General features: G+C 43.3%; 1 protein-coding gene across 1 annotated transcript in view; it reads right to left on the bottom strand.

Moving 5' to 3' along the window:
* Positions 1-17,629, bottom strand: part of LOC308282750 (adenylate cyclase 9) — a gene marked incomplete at both ends in the record, with an annotated part of 84,243 nt that overhangs the window by 19,301 nt on the left and 47,313 nt on the right. The window contains one exon of the mRNA XM_080723138.1: positions 4,967-5,103. Coding sequence (XP_080579264.1) covers positions 4,967-5,103 — 137 coding nt within the window. The remainder of the gene's footprint in view (positions 1-4,966; positions 5,104-17,629) is intronic.

Below are 17,629 nucleotides of genomic sequence, written 5' to 3'. Positions count from 1 at the left end.
AAATTAAACATTGGCCAAATTGTCAAATATTAGAGTCAGAAATTGTGAAATTAGCATGGTGAGCATGTACGGTAGATCTGCTGTTTTCACAATAGAACCGTTTATACAAAATGTAACGCCTCAACTCTTAGTGCTCGTCAGGGTGGGGGGGTCCTCAGTTAAAATATGATTATTTTGGCGGTCGCCGCCTGAAAAGGTTGAGAACCACTGCTTTACATCACTGTCTCACGGTTAGATGCGGTGCACTGCACACACATCTAGTTGCTGGGAGGAAGCCCAGCGGGGCGCTATAGATAGATAGATACCTTTATTATCCCAAGGGGGAATTCACCTTGAAAGGTGGGAGGTGAGAGGACACCATAAAAGATAGTAATGAGGTCTCGCTGGGACGCTGTGCCTTTCATTGAAATATTAAAATGGATACCAGGACTGATTTCTCCATTTGTGTGTCAGTGTCACGTTAAAAAGGATTTAATGAGGACTGGGCCACTGCTGCTGCCGGCAGAAGTGAAACAGGCTAATGCGCTCCTGAGAGAGGAGGAACAAGAGTTCAATTACTTTGGGGTCACATTGGATTTGGAATCATCTTTAAAAGTCATGTGGAAAAAGGTGTCAGACATCATAAAAGTGTAAAACATGTTCTGCTGCCAGGATGTACAGTATAGTAGGCCTATTCAACGGCGAGTCAATTATTTCTTTTGGAGCCGGTGGCGACACATAAACATTAGAATTCCTCTTCAAGAAGGCCACAAAAGTTTCTGATCAAAAGCCACTCTCATTTCATCATTGCAACGTTCTGGAACATCACTTATTATACTGTATTATACCGCTTCACTTTCCAATGTGTGAATGAATGAACCATTGTAAAGCGCTTTGAGCACTTGGAAAAAGCGCTATAAAAATGCAATTCATTGTACGTTTTGAGAATTTTCAACATTTTGAAGAGACTTGCTTTGAGCTTGGAGTCCAAGCACTGGTTGGCTCAACACACACAACTTAGATTAATGCTGGGTCAGATTCTTAAAATATATGTACATAATCAAAAAGGGAACATCCATTTCACACTCACAAAATAAGTTTCAGACTCATTTTAATGTAGCAGCAGTTATAGAAAGCACTGACGATGGCCAGAAGGGCCAACACAAGTTTGTTCAGGGACATAAAAAATATATTGAAACTTATTTAGTGAGAGTGGATGTTCCTGTTTTGTTTACATGGGCTTGTCCTACCAGTCTAAAGGACATGTATCAAACAGAGAGATAGCAGTGGCATCTGGAATTGTGACTGGGACTACCACTAGAGGGGACTGTGAGGTGCCGAATAGATGCACCACATTTGGACAAAAATGTGCTGTCACTAAAGGGAAGTACGTGTTAGAATGGCCTTCCAATTCAGTCATTTGCAAATCCCGCCCCATTCTGCCCTGTTACTATGGTGGTACATTTGACCCTGGGCAGATTGTTTTTATAGTGGCAGTGAATGGGGGGAGAGGGTATTTTCATTGCCTCATTATTGCAATTTAAAGTACCAAAGGAAAAACATCTAGGTGATATTAATAAAAAGGGAAGACAAAGGTACAGTAGTTACATTGCAAAACAGGGGGTTTCCCCGAAAATATATGTTTTAATTTGTTTAATCCCAGTGGGACAGAATCACCATTGCAGATTATTTTATAGTGGAAGTGGATGGGATTCTTTTTTTTCATAGCCTCATTACAGCTATATAAAGTACCAAAAAAAACACATCTACGTGATATTAATAAAAAGGGAAGAAAAAGGTACAGTAATTACATAGCAAAACAGTACCGAAAATATATGTTTTAATTAGTTTAATCCTCTGGATCAGAGAGAGAATAGAAATAGAAAGAGAAAGCGCAGTGCATCTTGGGTAGGAAGATGACAGCCAGATTATAGTTCTCCTCACATAATAGGCTGGCTTTTCGTAATTCTGCCCATTTAAAATATATGTACCCAATCGTAACTCTTAGTTACATTGATAAGGTCCATGTGAACTAGTTTGTTGAAGCTTATTCATTATGATGAGCGAGATCGCTATCACCTCGCGTGGCCGTACTGCGCGAACGCCGTGCTCCGCAGAGCAGACCGTTGTTGAAAGCCTGAAGCAACATTCTCCACTGCACAAACTCCACCCCCGATAGCAAAAAGTGAATGGTTTTTTCTGGTTGGCCAGTCAGGGAGTCTCAGGGACCAATCAGAAGGCTGACAAACGGTGAATTGCACTTAAGGAGTGCCCTACATATCCTAATTTGAGAACCCATCTCAAACATGGCTTAAGGCAAACCAGAACTGTGATCATTTTTAACCTGACATGTGCAATGCACCTAGTTTTGTTTTGTTTATAGTTTTGTCTCTATTTGTATATTTGTACATTTGTATTGCATATTGTCATTTATAATATTGCGTCATGAAGCACAGACTATATAATCCATTGCGTTGGCTATTAAAAAGTCACTTTGTGCCATGCTGCGAGCTTGTGCATCTGCTAAACATTTTTGAAAAATCTTGAAATTGTGAGAACTACTGATTTAGAAAGCTTTTGTAGAATCTCCCTCAGGTCTTAATGTGTTAAACCCTCAATCTTTCAGTCAAACGAACATAAGTTGCACTTGGACCGCCTTTTTCCCGTCTACACAAAATCTCTTCTTGGACAAAAGTCCCCCCCAGAATAGGCATGCTAGGGTTCAAGTGCTTAAAGCATACTGGTTTCTCACCAGCCCCATTCAATAGACCTGTCTAAGTGTCCATTCACACGGACAGGTGTGCATAGAGACAACAAATGACCAAATCCTCCTATAGGCAGACGCCTGGGAGGGGCAGACGTCGTCAGACGTGCAGAAGTCACTTAATTTATCTGTGTGGGTTAGATTAATGTACTCGGCTGAGAACCCATTTGTTATTTCCTCCCAGGATCATTTTATATAATCTTCTCTTGGCGGTCTGTTTGAGGTGCTGTACAGTACATGCATTCTTTGCCGACTCGACTGTTTCCCCAAAATAGAGCCTAGAATATCTTCCCAATTTGTTACACGGTAAAAATCCCCAGTATTTGTTTAAATGTGAGAGTGTACAAATTGACCTAAATAAAATGTACCCTTTCAGGTCCATTTGCTACACTCTCAGAACTGAGGATTTTACTGTGTAACAAATTAGATTCTTGATTCTTGGCTCTATTTTTTACTTATTCACCCTAGCTGAGGCGGGTTGACCTTTAAGTGGCTCTGTGTAGGAGGCTAGCCGTCTATTCATCTAAAAGACTGACAAGTGTGTTTGTCCTGAGCAAATCTCGCAAACCGCTGGAGCAATCGGTGCCACATTTCTTGTGCACACTGCCAGTAAGCCAACCTACGCACCACCTCTTTTATATTTTTAGGAAAACCCAATTCTAATTGTATAATTAACCTTGCACGACAAATCATTTCACCCACTCTTTTACCTGTGCAATAAAGTTGAATCTAATTGAGGTCAATAAGGTTTGGATCGGGCTGAAACCATGCCCAAATTTGGAGACGTGACATCATCAATATGACATCATCGATCCATACGTCATGGTCACCAGGGGGTGGCTTGCACTTGCTCGTAGTGAGCAGCTTTGTCCTCCTTGCTGTTCAGGCTCAAGGCTGTCCCAACACCCAAAATGAACCTGCAAACAGGGTTTTGAGAAGCGCCGAGGCCCTCAAACCCACGTTTCCAGATGAAGCATCAATCAAGCACCGCTACTGCAGAGTGGATGAGTGTTGCCATTTAAGTGACATTGTTAACATAAGTAACAGAACCCATATACCAGTATGGCCAAGACAGATGGCCAGACAGATGGCCAAGACAGATTGCGCGGTCGCTTTTCGCCCTTAGGCGTCTTTCTGGTTCATTTTCACTACAGGTACAGGGAATGGGGGCCTTGTCCGTGTCTGTCCGGGTTTTATTAAGTACTGTAGCCTACAACTAATCTTGCAGTTTCTGCTGCATAGCTAGTTTGTCTGTGTGCACGTATACCGGTAGTTGATTCACTCGCTGCACTGTCTGCCTGCCTGCAGTGCAGATGAATGTCCGAGTTGCGACTCGCGTTAAAAACTGGCTTTTGGGGAGGGGGCTGATGGTGCATTAAGGCGCCTCGGAAACACAGGATAGAATGAAATACTACATGAAAAAAAAGACTCAGCCGTGGAGTTTACCGGTCCAAAAACTCAGCGAACGATGCATCAAGAAAAAAAAAGTAATCTTGGGGTTGAACTACTCCTTCAAATCATTAATTGCAAATGTGACAATTAATAGTCAACTTAAATACGTAATCGTGAGCCCTTAGAACGGGTACACATTATTGTGTATCATTATTTTATGCTTTTTTAACTATTGAAAAATAGCAGATATACAAGCTCACAGCGCGGCACCGAGTGCCGCGCTGCGAGCTTGTAGATCTGCTATTTTTGAAAAATCGTGAAAATTAGAATTTTGACCCGATTTGACCCGAGTGTCTTTTGAATCCTTCAAAGGTTTTTTGAAAAACCTATATTTCTATGTCAGCAATCTGGCTATAGCCATCGTCAAAGAAAAGGTCCTTTTCACTTCAACTGGAGCTCAGTTAGTCTGTTCTTGAGAGACTACTATGTCAGTGGTTCTCAAAACTTTTCATGTGAATGACCCCCAAAATGAAATGTATTTGGCCACGGACCCCCATCTCAAAATATCTAGTTCCGGGGACCCCCCAGAAGCAAAATTTGAGTTACAAACGTTCGCTTTGAAAATACATATATTCAAAGATTTGCACACATTTTTCACGACTTTTTCCAAAAATAGCAGATCTACAAGCTCGCAGCGCGGCACTTGGTGCCGCGCTGTGAGCTTTATCTGCTATTTTTCACTGGTTAAAGCATTCAATAATTCTAGGCCTAAAATGGGTTAATTGTCAACCAACATGCCATGGTGGCCCTGGTGTTGTGCAGCCTACTCACCATAGCTCTGTCTGTGGGCAGAGAGTGGGCAGAGGGGGTTCCACCAGGACCACTGGAGTCTCCACGCTCCGGTCCAGAGCAGCTACACAGAGGAGGCTGGTCCGTCTTTCTGCCCGAGATCAGGTAGGTCTTCAGGCCTGAGCCAGGACACACACACACACACACGACACACACACACACACACACACACACACACACACACACACACACACACACACACACACACACACACACACATTGATTCACATTCTTAACTACCGTACAAAAATAGCGGAAAATGCAGATCTACAATTGTGAGCCTGTAGATCTGATATTTTTTAAGATTATTATATATATGTTACAGTCAGTTTGGTATCAGTGAGATCGGGGTAAGAGCGCTCGTTTTGTCGTTCACCACACACCCCTAACACCACCTGGATCAATTCACCTTGATAGTCTCTTATCAGCGCACCTGTGTAATTCTGCCTATTCACCATGAGATGGCGACAACAGCCATTCACTTGTGTAGTCGCTGACGTCACTCGTTTGCGACACCTCTTTCGTTGTTTATCTACTAGCCTAGCTCGGCTGTGTTTAGCCATTAGCTTACTATGCCTAACTCTAACCCTAACCCTAACCTTAACCTCAGTAAAACTATGCCTAACCCTAACCCTAACCTCTGTGGGGTGAGGCGCTATCATTCCTGCCGACGCTACGTTGTCTTTGTCATTGTTGTGGATCAAAGCGACCGCTTGTTCCGCCCTGCGCCGCACGACAAGCGCTCCTGTTCTCAATTTCACTGAAACTCAAAAAAACTGTGACACACACACATATATATATATATATATATATAGGGGCACGGTTAAAGTGGTAATACACAGGCAAGCAGGAGGGGAGCGTGTCGATATTTGTTCAACGTTCCATTTGTTCGATGTGAATGTTAACCATTATGTCTGAATCTAACACTAAAACCTAACCCTTAGGTTAGGGTTAGTCGAAATAATGACACGTAGAAATAGCGAGATTTCACCAGCAGGAGAGGCTTGAGTTGGGTTTATTTATCTCAAAATGGATAAGGTTTTGGGCTGCGGGTTATTTCAGGATTCAGTTGAAGATCTACTGAACAAAGAATTCCCTGTGCGGAGGAGGTTACTGGCAGTCATCCAACATCAAAAGATAAAGGGAGACAAGAGCTGAATATAAATGTATCTCCTTTTGAAAAAGAACCAACAGCATTATGAGTAACCATATGAGGCCATTAATACAAGTCAATGCCAACCAACCACAGCGAGATAGTAAAGTACAACACATCGCAATATTGTGCTAAAAAGCAGTTATAAAGAAATGACTCAAACATGCTGTAAAAGAAGACAGTGAAGTTGCAACTGCAAGCCTGAACTCCTCAAGACCCACGCAGTATGACGCAGTATGCACCCTGACTGCAAAAGCACTTTTCAGTGAGTATTTCTGAATCATCAATAGATCTCTCCCTGTGGGTCACAGGCTGCGCAACAGCCCATCCAAAAAACAAATCATCGTATACTGGGAGCGAAACAATTTCTAGCTCTGAAGGTGGTCCATAATGCCTTTGCTCTCAATGTCTCTGCTCTCAATGTTTCTCGAAGGAGAAAAGTTTGGGAACCCCAATTCAGGCGATCTACAGTAAGAGGATAGCATGCTATTAGTTTATTTACAGAACATTGTAAATGATCTAATATTAGCTAGTGAATACATTTGACAACCTTAAGGAACATCCGAGTTTCTGTGCGGTGATAAGCTCTGAAACCCGACTGAAATATTTCGAAACTATTTCTATGTGTGAGCAGTCAGTTGCAAAATGCAATAGCAGATAAACCAAATAATTGCCAAATCCCAGGTTGGATTCCGTTTGGAGACCTGTGTTGCATGACGTTTCCCATCCATACACTCAGCATCCTGTCACTCTACACTGTCCTCCTATCTAAACATTCCTCATTCAAATTGAGAGAGACAACAAGAGAGAGACAGAGAAGACAGCCAGGAGGAATGGAAGCAAACAACAGTACCTGTATGAGTGAGTGGCAAATAAACCCCTCTTGCTTCTTGAACAAAGAAATATATTCCTTTTTCGTTCAAGGTCCAAATAAGATCCATATTCTTCCCACTGTCAACCGACCTCTCCATGTCTATTTTTGACCCCTGCCTCTCCATGGCCTAAGGGGACCACAATGGTTTCTTTATAGAGAAGCTCTTCTTCTTGTGCCAAGTCCTTGTATAAATAGCCTCTTTAAAATACATTCTCTGTAATGAGAAACACCACTCTCCCTGGCAGCCCTGTAGCTTTTTTTCCCATATTCCTTTAAGGTGAATGAAGAATCCAGGAAAAGGCAGGGCTATGCCAAATGTCTTACACAGGACTGTGTCAGTCCCGGCCACAAATTACTGAAGCCAATTACAGGCAAACAACATGGAATATCAAAACCCTGTTTGACCAGTCATATCCTAATAGCTTCAAAAACGCAGCTTTTTGGCATTAAAGCAGATTAAAGCATGTGTGGCACTGCTTGTAGCTCTGCTATTCATGAATGGACAAAGTATGAATGGATAAAGTGATTCAGTTATTATTGTGATGCTACATATACTTTTGCTGGGGAACCCCTACAAGGACCCCACTTTGAGAACCAATGGTTTACCCCATAACGTCTGTAAATTAAAATATTACGCAAGATAGCTGTGTTTTTGAAGTAATGAGGATATGACTGGATACATGACGCTCGGGATTATACGAGAGCTGTGCTGGAAGTTTATACATCGATTTTTTTATATCGTTCTTTTAAGCAATTTATGGGGTGAATAAGGGATTCTGTATGTTTCAAGAGCACGTGTGTCCATGAACTTCATATGAACGATCAGCATGTTGCATCTCATCTTTGTTTGCCCTCCGGTCTCAATGAACACTGGTTGACAGGTCACAGCTACAGTAACAGGTGTGTGTGTGTGTGTGTGTGTGTGTGTGTGTGTGTGTGTGTGTGTGTGTGTAAGTGTGTGTGTGTGTGTGTGTGTGTGTGTGTGTGTGTGTGTGTGTGTGTGTGTGTGTGTGTGTGTGTGTGTGTGTGTGTGTGTGTGTGTGTGTCAATGTTGTGAGCTTGTAGATCGGCTATTTTCAGCACGCAACAGCCTGAGAGCAACCAAACATAAAATTACTCTCTTCTCCACTACTGTAGTCCCTCCCTAACGTTTTAGTCTAGTTTTTATTTTGTTGACAAAATCGTCATAGTTTTAGTCGACGAAATCAACACTGGTGTGTGTGTGTGTGTGTGTGTGTGTGTGTGTGTGTGTGTGTGTGTGTGTGTGTGTGTGTGTGTGTGTGTGTGTGTGTGTGTGTGTGTGCGCGTCACGGCCCAGGTAAGTCCCCAGGGCCCTGTACTTGAACCACATAATTCTGCTGTCACTGAAGCGCTGGCTGCAGGCTCTGAGTATTGTCGGCTCTAACTACTTCAGACAGGCCTGCCACCGCCTAGCCTCTCCACAGACACCCGAGGGCTTTAGTCTATGACCAAACAGACACACACTCACACACATGGAACACACAGAACAAGAAGCAGTGCTACATGCAGTATACAGTGCTACACAAGTGTACACACTTACATCGAACCCAAAAGGACGGGCGAATACAAACACACACACACACACACACACACACACACACACACACACACACACACACACACACACACACACATGCCTAGCTCGGTTGGGTCGATAGCCAGTTTCACCAGTAGCTAAGGCTGGCATTTGAAGGCAGTAAACAGCAGTAAACAGCAGTAACAAAGAACTAATCCCTCGCACCACTGATGCAGGGCTCAGAAGATGTGTGTGTGTGTGTGTGTGTGTGTGTGTGTGTGTGTGTGTGTGTGTGTGTGTGTGTGCGCGCGCCTGTGTGTGCATGTGTGTGTGTGTGCGTGTGTAAAAGCACTAATAAAACTAGAAGCAGTGCTCTTCCGAGCACAGGTCTCCACCAGGTCAGGTAGGTGGTGGCGCTATAATAGGCAAATGTGAAAAGGGTGCCAGGTCATCTGCGGCGTGTCATGATTTGAGGCATTTTGTTCCAAAATCGTGTTTTGCAAAAATTTAGCTGCTGGTGGCGCTATAACAAGCCAATGTGAAAAGGGTGGCATTTGTTCCTTGACCTATTGGGAATGTGCGTGCAAAATAGCATGGAAATGATTTGAGGTATTTTGTTCAAAACGGACCAATCTTGCAAACTTTGGAAGCCAATGTAAGCCAATTAGGATGGAACATGAAATATCGGACAGATCAGTCTTGATCACATGACTATAGAGATACTGTGTACTGATTTGAGTTTTAACAAATCTGAAGGAGTAATACTGAAGCCAATTACAGGCAAACAATATGGAATATCAAAACAGACAGACACAAAGGTGTGCACCCACACCCACCCACCCCCCCCCCCCCCCCCCCCCCCCCCCCCCCACACACACACACACACACACACCCACTGGCTGATTTCATTAGCTTGCTAATCATATATCCACCCCACCCTTCCTTCCCAGTGAACTGTCCCACATATCGACTTCCATTTTGTCTGTGTGTGTGTTGTGCACTCTACGGGTCAATAACACCGGCTTTTTCCTCTGTCTGCCTTCTTCTTTCTGCTCTGCCCGTTTATTGAGCTCTTCTGCCTCGCCTCCACTCATCTGTCTTGGGTTCGGGAGAAATGGGCACGACAGAACCATACCGTATAGTCAACTTGCATAAACGCAGTGGTGGAAAAACGACTCACATTTTATACTTAAGTAAAAGTATCAATATTGCAATGTAGAAATACAAAGTAAAAGTCCGGAATTCCAAATTTACTTGAGTAAAAGAACAACAGTATATTGGTATAAAGAAAAATTAAATTCAAATGGCCAAAAATATATATAGGGATGAAATGGTTAATGTATGTTGAAATAATAATATAAATCTACAAAGTATCTAAGTTTCCAAATAATTGTTGTGGAGTAAACGTATAATATTTGGATCCGAGATGTAGTGGAGTAGAAGTAAAAGTATTGGAAATACTCAAGTAAATTACAAATTCCTCAAACAGGTGTCAAAGAAAAAAGGAAATCCGCTGTATGGGGATTGTACATTTTCTTTATAGGAATTAACATAATTCCCTTTGACAAGGAGCATTACCGTCAACAAAGCAATGGTTTATTATTAGATCAAGCACAAAGGGCCCGGCTGCCCAAGCAGGTGAGTCATCATTTGGGGTTTATATATCTTGAGTCATGGATTATATAAAACACAGAAGGGAAGATGAAACTGCAGGAGCATTCAACATCCATCTCCCTATTACTTACAAACAACTCCCCGAGGGACAACAGTGGTTTTCAACCCTTTCCATGTCAAGATCCATTATTTATTCTGCATTTGATCCACGTACGGACCACGATATGATGAGGTTTAGCCTCTCAGACCCAAAACTTGTTGTCGTTGGATAAGATTTTGTCCTATTGATGTGGTACCATATAGAGATAATAGGCAAGCGTTGACAAAAAGAACAATTCTTCTACGTTCTCTAATTGTGTAGACTTCTTGTAAATTAAGTAATGCTTAACAATTTAACTCTTTTAACTTATAATTTTTATCCCACGATTTTGCAACCCATTTTCACCCAGTGCCAATTGCCTATGTAATCCTGGGCTCTGCTCTCCCTCTGCCGCACCTGGGGAGACAACGGACTGACCTCATGCTTCCTTCAATGCATGAGTAGTCCAAGTTGTTTCTTTTCACCTGACAGGGGGGATTTCCCCAGGATGGACGTAGCGCGTGGAAGGAACACGTTATTCCAACCAGTTCCTTTCCCCTCCATCAAGCGCCCCGGCTGGCCAGGGGGAGGCATTATTGAGACCAGGATTACTGAATGTTTTTGTGAGGGTATCAACCCTAGCAGACACGAGGAGAACATGCAAACTCCACACAGAAAGGCCCTATCGCCGACCCCACCTAGGGTGTGGGCACTGATGATGCGGAGGGAGAAACACGCCCCCAGCACCCACATCGTCCCCGGCGGGAATCGAACCCATGACCTTCAACAATTTAACTCTTGAGAGCGTAAAACGAAATCAAATGTACCCTCTGCCTCTGTAAGGTTCCATGTGGTTACCAACTCTCCATCATTTAGCATGGGGACCAATGGTTGAGAACCACTGAACTACAAGAACTAAGTGCCATGTACTGTAACATACAGCATATCACAGGTTCTGTCTGTTTCCATGTGCTACGGCTTGGTTTCAGATACGGTTCTCAGCAGGTCATTTAGGCCCAGATCACAGAAACGTATAATTTCAAAAGGTTTCAAAAATCGTGAAAAAAAATCAATGCAATCAACGCCTCAAACTATGACCTTTTAATCAGACCCATTTAATGCCTGTTACGTCCGCCAAACCTGCTGCTAATGATAACCTGCTCTCTGCTCGAATTCCTGTGTTCTGATACGGTGTATTGCTTGTTGCCTGGCTTTACCCAAAGCCCCTTTCCCCAGTGTGATGTAGCCTTTTCGCACTGATACTGTACATGTACATGTACAGTACCTGCTCCACGGATTACGCCTTCAACCTGGAGCTCGGAAGCTCGGCAGATGGCCCTCTGGCTACCTCCACTCCTGCCAGCCCCCATTGACCATTCTGCCTTTCACCAGAGAGCTAATTCATGAACTGGACATTTGCTTTCACTCCCTCTGCCTCCGAGCCCCACTAACAACTCTCTCATACTAAAAACGCTATTACCCACATGAACCCCAGTGTCCATGTCTTGAGATAACTTGTTATGATTTGACACTTTAAATAAAATTGAATTGAGGCGACCTAGCGTTTGCCAACGAGTCTGTGCCCCTGAGACAGATGCAGAATAGATATTCCAAGACCCAAATCTAGAGTGAAAACTGAAATCTTTGCTTCTGGGGGTCCCTGGAACAACATTTTTTGATGGGGGTCCGCGTCCACATACATATCATTTTGCAGGTCCTTGACATGACAAAGTTTGAGAACCACTGATATAGGCTGTTTCTAGAAATGTCTTCTAAATACTAACAGTTTTCTGAAGAAAAACTAAAAATCAAACCTCGGTTCGAAGTGGAGCGGTGAATTTGAGCAGCTGTACCCTATGTGAGTGAGTGAGTGAGTGTAAACTGTGCCTGTGAGTGAGTGGTGAGTGTGCCTGGCCTGCACAAAACAGCGCCCCTCCTATAACTAGTGTTTTGTGTGTGGCCACTCAAGGTATTGCCAGGCTACGGACACGGCCAGCCACCCAGCCAGCCACCCACCCACATACCCACGGACATACCTGTTCATTGGGAGCGCTTTCACCGCTCCAAAAAGCGTATGTTGCTATATTAGTGGTTGTCAAACTTTGTCATGTCAAGGACCCCAAAATGATATTTATGTGGCCACGGACCCCCATCTCAAAATACTTTGTTCCAGGGACCCCCAGAGGCAAAAGAGGCATTTTAGTTGAAAATGTTCACTCTAGATTTGGGTCTTGGAATATCTATTCTGCATCTAGCTTAGGGGCACAGACTTGTTGGCAAACATTAGGTCACGTAAGGAAGACAACAGAAAATGGGTGCCAGAAAGTAGATCAAACTCAAGTTATTTTAGCACCTGTATGGGACATGCTCGTGTAGAAGTGATGGCAGAGGTGACACATGGCAAATAGAGGAATAGAGGATGACAAATGGTAAAGGGCGAATCATTCTGTACATTGATTTTCTTTTCCCTTCCTCAATCTCCGAGTGCACAAAGCTAGGCCACATTTGAAGCTCTGCACACACACATACATACTGTATATCAAGGCCTGATTGATATAGTTCACCAGAAGGCACGAGCCATCAGTCATCTGTATGTTTGCCTTCCTCTGTCTGTCAAGATTCCAGAGCTGCCCACCACTTTCATTTATCTCTATTTTGTAATTCATTTTTGTTCTGTAGCATTCAAGTGTACAATTGACCCTCCCTCTCTCTCTCTCTCTCTCTCTCTCTCTCTCTCTTTCTCAGCTTTATTGCATTGCAGGAATGATACCTATAGCAAAGCAGTATAATTCATCCGTTATAAATCAGTTAAAAATCCCTTCTCCCTTGTGTTAGATACACGTAACGCTTGTGTGTGTGTGTGTGTGTGTGTGTGTGTGTGTGTGTGTGTGTGTGTGTGTGTGTGTGTGTGTGTGTGTGTGTGTGTGTGTGTGTGTGCGTGCGTGTGTGTGTGTGTGTGTGTGTGTCGCATGCACAGTGTAGATTCCAGGAACTGGAAACTGCATATTCATCTCCCGTGCCTTGGCTTAGACCTTACATCACATTGTGTGTCTGTAGCCTGTTCTGTCGTCTAATGTCTGTCTGCTCTCAGTCTGTCTGTCTGTCTGTCTGTCTGTCTGTCTGTCTGTCTGTCTGTCTGTCTGTCTGTCTGTCTGTCTGTCTGTCTGCTCTCAGTCTGTCTGTCTGTCTGTCTGTCTGTCTGTCGTCTACTCCAGTGGTTCCCAAACCTTTCAGGTCGAGACCCAAACGAGAGATAAGACGTTTGACCGCGGGACCCAAACTAGTGAAAACAGGAGATCTTCACTACTTTTTTTCACTACTTCTTAAAGATTTGTTTTCTAATTTATGGAATTTCGTGGTTATTTATGTATTTATGTATTAATCTCATTACTTCGAAAATGTTTCTATATTGTTTAATTCATGAAAATCTTAGATTTGGGGGGGAATGTTTTTTGAAAATGTTTTGACAAAATGTAGGAAACGAAACAAGAAAAAGACCCATAAAAATGTGTAAGCGACCCAAGAATGGGTCCCGACCCAGTGTTTGGGAACCAGTTGTCTACTCTGTCTGTAGTCTGTAGTACGTTGTCTGTAGTCTGCTGTCTGTCTGCCTTTGGTTAATGTAGCTGGCACAGACCCAGGAAATAGAGGAGGTGACAAGCCCCAATTCTTAATGTGCTCCTAATGACAGCTTAACCATGCAGTGGCGTCAGTTCAGCAAAAAGCTAAGGTATGGCAACATGACTGGTGTCTTGCACGAGCGCCTTCAGACACCAGTCATGTTGCCATACCTTAGCAACAGGCACAATGAATCTATTTTGAGCCAGAATATGGCGGCTGCTATACCTTGCCATACCAATTAACACCTCTGTACCCTTGTCCCTGCGTTGTCACCCATAACCATGACTGTGCATTGTCACTCTTAACCATGACCGTGCGCTGTCACTCTTAACCATGACAGTGCATTGTCACTCTTAGTCTTAACCATGACAGTGCATTGTCACTCTTAGTCTTAACCATGACCGTGCGTTGTCACTCTTGCGGGCCGATACCGGCGGCAGCGGAGGGCGGTTTGATTAAAATGGAGTTTGAAGAAGTGACTCCATACATAGCCGTCCCTTTCACTGGTTGGTTGGTTGGTACTGTATGTAGGACGCATTGATCCCCATTCTGTAGCCTGACAGCATAAGTACAGAGAATCGCTTAACAAGGCACGGCTCCGGAGGCCGCAAAGCCGAGCGATCAATCCACATCGACCGCAGGGCGCTCGTGACGACGCCTGCTTTATCCACGTGCGAGTGAGGTTACATAGGTGGAAAGCTGTTTATCCATGTGCATGTGAGGTTACATAGGTGGAAAGCTGTTTATCCATGTGCATGTGAGGTTACATAGGTGGAAAGCTGTTTATCCATGTGCATGTGAGGTTACATAGGTGGAAAGCTGTTTATCCATGTGCATGTGAGGTTACATAGGTGGAAAGCTGTTTATCCATGTGCATGTGAGGTTACATAGGTGGAAAGCTGTTTATCCATGTGCATGTGAGGTTACATAGGTGGAAAGCTGTTTATCCATGTGCATGTGAGGTTACATAGGTGGAAAGCTGTTTATCCATGTGCATGTGAGGTTACATAGGTGGAAAGCTGTTTATCCATGTGCATGTGAGGTTACATAGGTGGAAAGCTGTTTATCCATGTGCATGTGAGGTTACATAGGTGGAAAGCTGTTTATCCATGTGCATGTGAGGTTACATAGGTGGAAAGCTGTTTATCCATGTGCATGTGAGGTTACATAGGTGGAAAGCTGTTTATCCATGTGCATGTGAGGTTACATAGGTGGAAAGCTGTTTATCCATGTGCATGTGAGGTTACATAGGTGGAAAGCTGTTTATCCATGTGCATGTGAGGTTACATAGGTGGAAAGCTGTTTATCCATGTGCATGTGAGGTTACATAGGTGGAAAGCTGTTTATCCATGTGCATGTGAGGTTACATAGGTGGAAAGCTGTTTATCCATGTGCATGTGAGGTTACATAGGTGGAAAGCTGTTTATCCATGTGCATGTGAGGTTACATAGGTGGAAAGCTGTTTATCCATGTGCATGTGAGGTTACATAGGTGGAGAGCTGTTTATCCATGTGCATGTGAGGTTACATAGGTGGAAAGCTGTTTATCCATGTGCATGTGAGGTTACATAGGTGGAAAGCTGTTTATCCATGTGCATGTGAGGTTACATAGGTGGAGAGCTGTTTATCCATGTGCATGTGAGGTTACATAGGTGGAAAGCTGTTTATCCATGTGCATGTGAGGTTACATAGGTGGAAAGCTGTTTATCCATGTGCGTGTGAGGTTACATAGGTGGAAAGCTGTTTATCCATGTGCGTGTGAGGTTACATAGGTGGAAAGCTGTTTATCCATGTGCATGTGAGGTTACATAGGTGGAAAGCTGTTTATCCATGTGCATGTGAGGTTACATAGGTGGAAAGCTGTTTATCCATGTGCATGTGAGGTTACATAGGTGGAAAGCTGTTTATCCATGTGCATGTGAGGTTACATAGGTGGAAAGCTGTTTATCCATGTGCATGTGAGGTTACATAGGTGGAAAGCTGTTTATCCATGTGCATGTGAGGTTACATAGGTGGAAAGCTGTTTATCCATGTGCATGTGAGGTTACATAGGTGGAAAGCTGTTTATCCATGTGCATGTGAGGTTACATAGGTGGAAAGCTGTTTATCCATGTGCATGTGAGGTTACATAGGTGGAAAGCTGTTTATCCATGTGCATGTGAGGTTACATAGGTGGAAAGCTGTTTATCCATGTGCATGTGAGGTTACATAGGTGGAAAGCTGTTTATCCATGTGCATGTGAGGTTACATAGGTGGAAAGCTGTTTATCCATGTGCATGTGAGGTTACATAGGTGGAAAGCTGTTTATCCATGTGCATGTGAGGTTACATAGGTGGAAAGCTGTTTATCCATGTGCATGTGAGGTTACATAGGTGGAGAGCTGTTTATCCATGTGCATGTGAGGTTACATAGGTGGAAAGCTGTTTATCCATGTGCATGTGAGGTTACATAGGTGGAAAGCTGTTTATCCATGTGCATGTGAGGTTACATAGGTGGAGAGCTGTTTATCCATGTGCATGTGAGGTTACATAGGTGGAAAGCTGTTTATCCATGTGCATGTGAGGTTACATAGGTGGAGAGCTGTTTATCCATGTGCATGTGAGGTTACATAGGTGGAGAGCTGTTTATCCATGTGCGTGTGAGGTTACATAGGTGGAAAGCTGTTTATCCATGTGCATGTGAGGTTACATAGGTGGAAAGCTGTTTATCCATGTGCATGTGAGGTTACATAGGTGGAAAGCTGTTTATCCATGTGCATGTGAGGTTACATAGGTGGAGAGCTGTTTATCCATGTGCATGTGAGGTTACATAGGTGGAGAGCTGTTTATCCATGTGCATGTGAGGTTACATAGGTGGAAAGCTGTTTATCCATGTGCATGTGAGGTTACATAGGTGGAAAGCTGTTTATCCATGTGCGTGTGAGGTTACATAGGTGGAGAGCTGTTTATCCATGTGCATGTGAGGTTACATAGGTGGAGAGCTGTTTATCCATGTGCGTGTGAGGTTACATAGGTGGAGAGCTGTTTATCCATGTGCATGTGAGGTTACATAGGTGGAAAGCTGTTTATCCATGTGCATGTGAGGTTACATAGGTGGAAAGCTGTTTATCCATGTGCATGTGAGGTTACATAGGTGGAAAGCTGTTTATCCATGTGCATGTGAGGTTACATAGGTGGAGAGCTGTTTATCCATGTGCATGTGAGGTTACATAGGTGGAGAGCGTGCACCAGGGTTTGTGTGGCCGACCGACAGCGGGGGAAAGTAACCAAGTGCATTGTACTTTACTATTTCCAATTTCCAATACTTTTATTTCTACTCCACTATATCTTAGAGGCACATATTGTACTTTTACTCCACTAGAATTATTTGGAAACTTAAATTACTAGTTACTTTGTAGATTTAGATTATTTATTATACATTAACATTTACATACAGTATATTCTGGCCATTTGAAAATCTGAAAAAGCAGATCTACAAGGAGATCTACAAGCAGATCTACAAGCTCGCGCGAGGCGTTGTGAGCTTGTAAATCAGCTATTTTTGGCAAAGAGCTTTGGAGGGGGAAAAGAGCAGACTAAGTACAGTGAAAGGTCAAGTTTATTAAGTATTGACAGTTCAAGTGGTTAAATATCTGAAAACCCACATTAACACAAATCCAAGATATACTGATGATCGTGCTGTCAAACGATGAAACTATATGGAATCTATGATAAGGTTGTGGGGGTCCCTGCTTCATCTCTCTCTCTCAAATAAGGGGTCCTTGGCCTG

This window comes from Nannobrachium achirus (genome assembly GCF_963921795.1).
Source record: "Nannobrachium achirus genome assembly, chromosome: 4".
Classification (NCBI taxonomy): Eukaryota; Metazoa; Chordata; class Actinopteri; order Myctophiformes; family Myctophidae; genus Nannobrachium; species Nannobrachium achirus.
This window is presented reverse-complemented; position numbering and strand designations above follow the sequence as displayed.